The sequence below is a fragment of the Musca autumnalis genome, unplaced genomic scaffold, assembly GCF_047663935.1.
Source record: "Musca autumnalis isolate F117 unplaced genomic scaffold, ASM4766393v1 scaffold_2, whole genome shotgun sequence".
Classification (NCBI taxonomy): Eukaryota; Metazoa; Arthropoda; class Insecta; order Diptera; family Muscidae; genus Musca; species Musca autumnalis.
In genome coordinates this window covers 122,509,851-122,518,653 of record NW_027411755.1, presented here as the reverse complement: position 1 = coordinate 122,518,653, position 8,803 = coordinate 122,509,851, and the positions used below count along the sequence as shown (strand labels likewise).

Below are 8,803 nucleotides of genomic sequence, written 5' to 3'. Positions count from 1 at the left end.
ATGTACACAGCGTACATTACTAAATGTATTGTCTGTGTGTGTTAGTTTTAAGAGTTGTAAATATTTTGTAGAATAGTAAATAAAATTTGAGTTTCTTTCGAACCATCGAAGAATATACATCACCCGCGTGTTTTCGTTCTTGGGTTTTTCCGTAGGTTTTCTTGGGCTGCATTGTAGTGATGAGGCTAGGAGTCGCCTCATCATTTGGTGACCCCAAAGTGATTGTTATATGTTAAGTAAAAACACGTAATAGATCCGCTATTTAAGTGACGTGGTAGGCTCGCAGTTCCAAAGGAGAACGTTGTGTAGTTTATACGTGTAGTGCAGTGCTGTAGAAAAAAGTTACTGTGTTAGGTTATTAAAAGACGCATACTCGAAGCAAAGAGTATGTTAGGTCAATTTTAATAACAAATAAAAAAAAAGAATAAAGTGACAAAAAATATAGCTCGCGAAAATGAATTTCGAAGAATTCATCCAACATCAAAGGATGTTGGGCGAGTATATAGTGTCCATTGATTTACAAATATACAAAATTGCTCAAACAAGTGTAGCCAAGGAAATTAGGGAAAAGTGTTCCAAAATAGTTAGTTCTTTCGCGGAAGCAAGAACGGACTTTTTAGGTAACGAAAGGGAGCTCCGACGTATGGAAAAAGTACCATACGATCATTGCATATTCGCTGTGGGAGTGCAATATGCCGTTAAAAGCATAGAGGAAAACATGGAAGCTATGGGTTTGTTTGTGCCTATAGAAGTGCCACGTCTACATAATGTAGACTTTATAGCTGAGGTGAACAGCATAAGTTCATCGGAACAGTGTGGAAAGAAATCCGGACTGCTCCAAACAGGACCGCCAAATATTAGGGAAACAATTAATTTAGTAGATGCTTCTTTTGATTTTTGGGGGGAGATTAGAAAAGCTCTTTTCTCAAGAACAAAAGACTTCGAAAAGAGTTATCAGTCATTATTGTCACATTACGTGCGATATTTGGAGGTAGTAGGGATAGAGGGTGACTACACAAGTCATTACCATTATCTGCAAATTTGTTACCAAATAGTAAGAAGTGGGAACATTTCAAGAGTAGCACCAAAAAAGGTGAACATAAATTATGAGGCACAGTTCTCAGGTAGTTTAGGGCCTACACAGGAAGTTGTTAGGAGCTCGAAAACTGAGAATGAAAACGCGTGCGTGGATGTTTCGCGAAAATTAAAAAGTGAAACAAATCGATTACGAGAAGAAAATGAGCAATTTAAGTCCAAATTGGATCAACAAATCAAGGACTGCCGACTTGCTGAAGAAAAGGCTCGCATGTATGAGTCACAGGTCACTGACGTTACCGTCAAATACAATGCTGCTTATGCTGAAAAGGAAAAGGCTGTGGAAAATCTTTGTGAAGTGCAGAAAGAATCGGAGTGTCTACGACAACAATTGGACGAAGCTCGTAAATATTTAAACGCTGAATCTATGATCCGTACGGATTTGCAAAACCGCATTCAGAGACTACGCGAAGAACTCACGTTTAAGGAGCAAAGTCATTTGCGAGAAATTGATGAAATACATTCTCGCCACCAAGCTGAAATCAGTGCAGTGTTACAACAGTTGCGTGAACAACACGAAGAACAAATGCGCAAACTTGAAATGATGTACCAACAAGAGATTAATAGTCTTCAAGCAGAAGCCAATCATAGCTTGAATAGTCGCATTAATGAGTTGGAAGCTACAAATGCTGCATTGAATACCCGTAATCGTGATTTGGAGGAATTGATCCAACAGGAACGGACATGCCATGCTGCTGAGGTAGTAAATCTGGAAGATGAATTGCGACGTCTACGAAATGGAATGGCACAACAACAACTACAAGAAGAAAGTGCTATGTACGACAAATTACTGTGGAACGAAGAAGATATGAGTCAACCCAGCAGGGAGAAAGATCACATCGAAATTTCCCAAAGTGATCTTGAAGAAATGGTACTGAAGAAAGGTACTAAAGAAGTACATATCGGTGGTTTCCAATTTAAACCTAATGCCAATGACAAAGAGAATGACGTCAATTTCCATCGCTCAGGCACCATTGAGGGTGATATCAACAAATTGAGAGTTAGTGCAACATATGAACCTCCGATCCACATGGTTATGAAGTCACAAGAAATACAAGGTGGCGCTAGCAAAAAGGCATCGATGTTTAATGCCAATGAAGAAGTTACCGGTTATCGCACAACCAGAGCTGACGCTAGCAATGTTTCAGGTTATCCTCTACGAAGAAAATGGATTTACCACGTAATTAAGCAATGGAAAAGAAGTCCCCGTCCGAGCTGGTTGCTGAAGGTGTTGGGTGCCATCACCTAGAATTAAGTTATAATAATTGTTGCATTCATATAATTAGTTTTAGAATATAAGTAATGCCTTCAGCAGTTACAAAATTAAATGTAATTGCAATATTACTAAAAAATTTAGTTTGTAAAAGATAAGATACTAATACATACAATTGTTAAAAGATTAGGATCTTTTCACGGCGGGGAGTATGGACAATTTTATAGAATTGTTTTTAATGGTGTCAGGTAGATTTTAGTCAACGCACCAATGTGCTATCTTTACACATAACAGATGTCGGCCATAAATAGAAAGGGTCGGTAATAAAATAGTGTATGTTTCTTATCACCCGCAACGCAGTGTATGCGTGGTGTGCATGATGTATTTATGTACACAGCGTACATTACTAAATGTATTGTCTGTGTGTGTTAGTTTTAAGAGTTGTAAATATTTTGTAGAATAGTAAATAAAATTTGAGTTTCTTTCGAACCATCGAAGAATATACATCACCCGCGTGTTTTCGTTCTTGGGTTTTTCCGTAGGTTTTCTTGGGCTGCATTGTAGTGATGAGGCTAGGAGTCGCCTCATCAGAGGACGACGAAACGTTGGAACATTACCTCTGCCATTGTCAAGCCTTCACAAATCTGAGAACCCAGTTACTAGGGAATGACATTATACCAGGACTCGACCAAATTAGGACAATCGAGTTCAAAAAGATCAGAGACTATGTAAATAGGACAGAGATCCTAGACTAAGTCAAAAAAAAAAAGGATAATCCTTCCATAACCCAAAATTAGAGCGCACAACAGGCCTACTTATGGCTTAAGTGTATGTCCACATGGGCATGTGGTGATCTAGTATCACCCCTCTTATCAACCTAACCTAACCTAACAGGAAAATTTGGTTTAGGTAAACGAAATGAAAGAGGCGAGAGATTAATTCAATTCTGCCAAGAGTATAAATACAAAGTTACTAATACGTTGTTTTGCCTCCATCCGAGGCGTTTGTATACATGGAAGTCGCCACAAGGTAACAGTGAGAATATTGTCAGAAACCAAATAGATTACATTTTAATAAATAAAAGATATGCTTATGTGTGAACAAATGTTCCACATATCCCGGCGCTGACGTTCCCTCGGATCACATTCTTCTAGTTTGCAAAATACGCATAAAACTGGCAGTAACACGCAAGAAAAAAACGCAGAAGAAGTTAAATTTTGATAGACTTGATGATGAATTGACGAGACATTCGGTAAAAACCCGATTAAATGCCGAACTGAATAACATCGCTGAAGATAGCGAAAATATATGGGATGATGTTAAAGAATCCATCAACAACATAACTAATAATATGTTAGGCACCACAACGTCTAATAGAGAAAAATCATGGGTGACAGATGAAATACGAGCTCTACGCAAAGAAAGAAGCAAATACAAAAACATAAACTACGAAAAATACTGGGAAATCAATCAGGAAATTAAAATCGCAACACGGGCTGCAAAAATGCACAAATAAGAAAACAATGCCAGGAAATTGAAAGATTACAAATTCTCCACGACGATTTCAATCTCCATAAAAAATTGAAAGAGGCATCCGGGATATATTCCAGAAGATCTTCCACATTTCTCTTTGATGAAAACAATATAGCACATTACGAAGTCTCTGAAAAGAAAAAACTTTGGGAAAAATATATAAAACCTCTATTTACGGACGAAAGCCGAACACAATTACAAAATACAGAATATCAAAGCGGTTTAACGATAAGACATATTACAGAGGAAGAATTAAGAGCAACAATAAAAACCATGAAAGATAAAAAAGCATCGGGTCTGTAACGTACGCAAGCATGCCATAGAATAGCTCGAGCGAGTTTCCTGCTGACTGGTTGCTTTATACAACTTATTTCGCAACACTTTACGAACTCTGATGGAAGACGAGATGTAGGGGAGAATACAGTATATACAGCGAGCAAAGATAGAGAAGGGAGCCATTGAATCCCTAGCTTCAGCCGGGTGGGGGGTTCGGGTCTACTTTGATCGACTGGACCTTCCATCTGTACATAAATAAAATTTATTCCAGACTCCCTAAAATGCGGATTGAAAACTATTGCTGAAAAGGTATCTGAGATAATCATTTAAGTATACACTCGATGATTAACCATAAAGAAAAGATATGGACTATGGACTAATAAGAGATTTATCATCATCACAAGTTGGACTCCAAGATGTTCCGAGTCCGGCCTCTGAACCCTAATCCCAGCCATGGTCTTAGTGGCTTAATGTTAACTAAGACCCCGAATTCCCATACCTACTTTGGAGTTAAGTCACCACGTAAGAAAAATTATTCAGATTAATAATTCATAATGAATAAAATCATATTTATTATAACTAGATTTCAATCGGTGTTATATGACATATGAAAGAGTTATATTATTGTTTTCTTTTCAGAATGAAACTTATTATATATTAATTAGCAATTGGAGTTGTTTGCAATTTGAAATTCAATTTAGGTATATATATTCAGAATGCATGTAAACGCATTTAAATAGAGGGGGGGGGGGGGGGGTTTAAAACGATCGTATGATTGTAGTAACGATGCCTTATGCTATCTAGGAATGGAAAGAGTTATAAACGGACAGACTATACAGGACTTTTTTTATACAACTATAGTTTAACTCGAATATGCAAAATTTTCAAATAATAAATTTTCTCAAAGACTACATTTCGTTACTCTTACCACACAACCCAACTTTTGCAGTTCCTTTAGCGTTATCCTTGCTTTTTACTCTAGATGGTGGGGATGATGTCGCCGAGGCCTCAGGATCAGCATCTTTCCGAGTGGATGTTTTTCGGTAGTTAATTTTGTTGTTAGCTAGGAAGGATGTCGTTTTTGCTTAATTTTTTTTTTTCCGATATGAGGAAAGGATTTCTCAATGAGGATTTCCCAGGATGCTTGCTAGAGATGGTGTAGAGAAGGTTATTTATTATTGAAATTTTTGCATATTTTAGGGGATATTACAAAATTTGATATGTTTAGTTCAATAATTCTGGGGTAACAAATGTTGATACGTTTTTTTCTTTACTTATCTCTTGGATACACTCAGCAACACAAATTGCCTACGGAGTTAGATTTTGCTGATTTAGTTTGTGTATTAGTTGAGAATGATATCATCTTGGTGTGGCATCATTAATTGATTGGTGTATTGCCGAATAATTATTATGGTGAATGGATAGAGATATATTCTCGTTTGGTCAGGAGTTTTGTTGCAAATTATTTTAATTGCGTACTTTCAAAAATCACGTTCATATAAATTGCGGGTGTCGATGGAGATAGGAGTTGAACCGGGCTGCCTTGGCAGTCGATGCATTGGTGTGGCACCGGCCGCCTTACCAACTGGGCTACCGTAGTTCTTTCTTGTTCTGTGCTTAAAATTGAATGGTATCGCTTAGCTTCGGTGTTTCGAAGGCCGACTGGAAGGTATAAGGAGAAAGATGCAGTGACAATTCTAAAAATAACCTTCTTCACTCTGATTGGTTGACAGTAAAAGAGGAGATGGAAGTCCACGTGCTATTGCAATTTCCAGTGGGTTTGTCTTCACACTGCGGCTTGTTTGAATAGGTTCCTCTACAGTGGATAATCAAAGTATTGTTCGCCTGACGTTTTCTTTATTAAGGGGAAATCCAGCAGGACGGTTCCCCTTATCATTGATGAGAATAGATTTCCAAATGCAGAATGACAAAAAGGACGACCTCAATTAGGGGTAAATTTGTAATCCCGTAAAGGAATATTTGAGATATATGTGGTAGGGTTCTACAAAAGAAATCACACTATCACTCTAAATCCTAATTAAATATTATACGAATCTTACCGAATTTCAGATTAAACGTGGTTTAATTTCGATTTCCCGATGTGCCGGGTTTTGGTAATGCAAGTCTCTATTTGAGATTAAAGCACCTGTTGACATCGATTAACTAATGTTTGAAACGTAATAATGTGTTTCCTTTTAAACCTGGATGATGTCGATTCACACAATTAACTTATGTCGATTCACACAATTAACTTATTTTGATTGCTTGATATTTGAGCACGTCTAGCGAAAGGTAGTTGTTTTCTTCAGGAGGGCACAATCGAAAAAGGAAGAGTTAAATGCATGAATTCTTAACCAACCGTCAGTGGTTGGTGGTGGTAGAAACATAGAACCAAACCGTGAGAGATTTGTCTAACGTAACTGAGAAAAAGCTTTCGTCTTGATCCGGATTGGTGAACGAAATTCAGCAATTCATGCTGTAAAAGACGTGACCAGTCTCTTCTACCAATGCGACAAATGTCTCGTCGCTCTTTGTAGTTTAACAATTCCCAAGAAGGCTGCATATATGACAATTTAAAAAAGGGAAAAAAAAAAAAAACATTTCGAACCGCATGAGTCCGGATTTGAACCCAGGTTGTTGGGATGTTAAGCCAGGTCGTTCGCTCTGGGCTAAGCCATGCCGACGAACGCGACGATTTAGTTGGGTATTTGTATGGTTTGACCGCATTCTTTTGGTTATTGAACGTGTTCCCATTTAAGGAGAAAGTTTCCAATTTGGTATAAAAGGGGAGAATAAAGATAAAGAGGTATAGGTTGAGAACAGTTGTATCCCAGTGCACATAGTGAGTGGTATTCATGAACAAAGTTCACCACAAACCGGGTAATATCGGTCACTTTGACAGCGATATTAACAGGAATTCTAGGTATATTTAAGGACGCATATCTTTTGCGTGGTATGTTCCCACTGATTTCCCTTCCACATCCTCAAGGACATAATAATTAGTACCAAGCTTGGACTTCACAATGGACTTGATATACACGGGGGCCAATTTAGCATTGAAATGCTTTTCGGCGCTGCTTTGCGCGAAATTCTTCCGGTATACCGTTTGCCCTACAGAGTACATTATTGGCCTCGTTCGTAAGTTATATTGCTCCCTATTTGTGACATGGGATTCATGTAAGTTTTTGCGCAGTTGTCCTCTTAATATTGTAAGTTGATCTTCTCTATTCAATGGAGAAATCGGTTCATTTAATATATTAAGATTTTTTAACAAGGTATAAGAATCTCCATGGGTGATCATGTCAAACCCGAAAGTAGCAAAGTAGGGAGAACACTTAATGGCTTGATGATATGAATTCCTCAGGGCACAGCTTATAGAACTAATGTGTTCATCCCACATTTTGTGGTCATTTTTTAAATATGCGCGCATGGCCGCGATAATGGATCTATTGACTCTCTCCGAAGCGTTTGCTTGCGGAGAGTACAGGGCCGTATAAGTATGTTTGATCCCTAATTTTGTGATAAATGCATTAAATTCATTCGCTCTGAACTGCGTACCATTGTCGCTGACAATAACTTCAGGTACGCCAAAAATATGAAAGATATGGTTCAAGAGGAATTCTTGTATGTGTTTTGAGGTGAATTTCTTTAAAGGACAAATCCAATGGAACTTCGTTAGATGATCCAGAACTATTAGAAGTCCAATGAATCCATTTTTGGACCTAGGGTATGGGCCTAGTAAATCTATGAATAATCTTTGAAAGGGTCTTATGGTAATTACCTCCTTCCCCATTTCCGGCCGAAGTGTAACATTTGCGTGTTTGGTGCCCTTGCATATATCGCAATTCCTAATATAATTTCTGACGTCGGTTACCATTCCTGGCCAATAGAAATTTCTTCGAATTAGATCTAATGTTTTGCACATGCCCCCATGAGAGGTTATGACGGGGTCATGAAAACGGGTTATGGTTGCTTGTCTTAAATTCTTTGGAACCCATAGTTTCCATGCTTGTGATTGTTGTTCCTCATCACCACTGTAAAATTCTGTGCGGATATAAACATATCGGTCCAGTATTTTTAGATCAGGATATTTGCTTGGAAAATTTAGAATTTTGGTCTTTAACTCTACATAGTCTGGATCATCGAAGCATGCAGAATTTAAATCGATTTCTGGCTCCGCAAGTTGAATGCTCGATACTTCCTCGAAATTGATCCTCGAAAGAGCGTCGGGGACCAAATGGTCTTTTCCCTTGCGATGACTTATCGAGAATTTGAAAGCCTGCAATTTCAGAACCCATCTTGCTAGGCGTCCCGATAAATCTGTTTGCTTCATTAGCCAAAGTAATGAGGCATGATCGGTGACTATTTCAAATTCTTGCATTTCCAAGTAACATCGGAAACGTTTCACTGCTTCAACTGCTGCCAGGCATTCTCTTTCCGTAACGCTATAGTTACGTTGGGCAGTGTTAAGTTTGCGGGACATATAAGCGATTGGTCGCTCACTTCCCTGTTCGTCCAGTTGCACTAACACTGCGCCAATCCCATAGTCTGAGGCGTCGCAGTGAAGGAAGAACTTCCGTGTAAAGTCCGGGTTTGCTAGGACTGGGGCCCTGGTAAGGCGATCTTTGACTAATTCAAAAGCTTCATTAGCTTCTGACGTCCATTGAAACTTGCGTTTGGAGGACA

At 38.4% G+C, this 8,803-nt stretch overlaps 1 protein-coding gene across 1 annotated transcript; it reads left to right on the top strand.

Moving 5' to 3' along the window:
* The first annotated feature begins 1,306 nt into the window (after window positions 1-1,306).
* On the top strand, window positions 1,307-5,499 carry LOC141392377 (lamin-C-like). Its single transcript, XM_073965327.1, has 2 exons — window positions 1,307-2,275; window positions 5,413-5,499. The coding sequence occupies exons 1-2, from the start codon at window positions 1,307-1,309 to the stop codon at window positions 5,497-5,499; spliced, it is 1,056 nt and encodes a 351-aa protein (XP_073821428.1).
* The last annotated feature ends 3,304 nt before the right edge of the window (window positions 5,500-8,803 follow it).

Bases quoted from the DNA above. Each gene is read 5' to 3' on its own strand.
- LOC141392377 (XM_073965327.1), top strand. From the start codon at position 1,307: ATGTATGAGTCACAGGTCACTGACGTTACCGTCAAATACAATGCTGCT. The intron at 2,276-5,412 runs GTAATTAAGCAA...GGATACACTCAG, and splicing joins GAAGAAAATGGATTTACCAC to CAACACAAATTGCCTACGGA.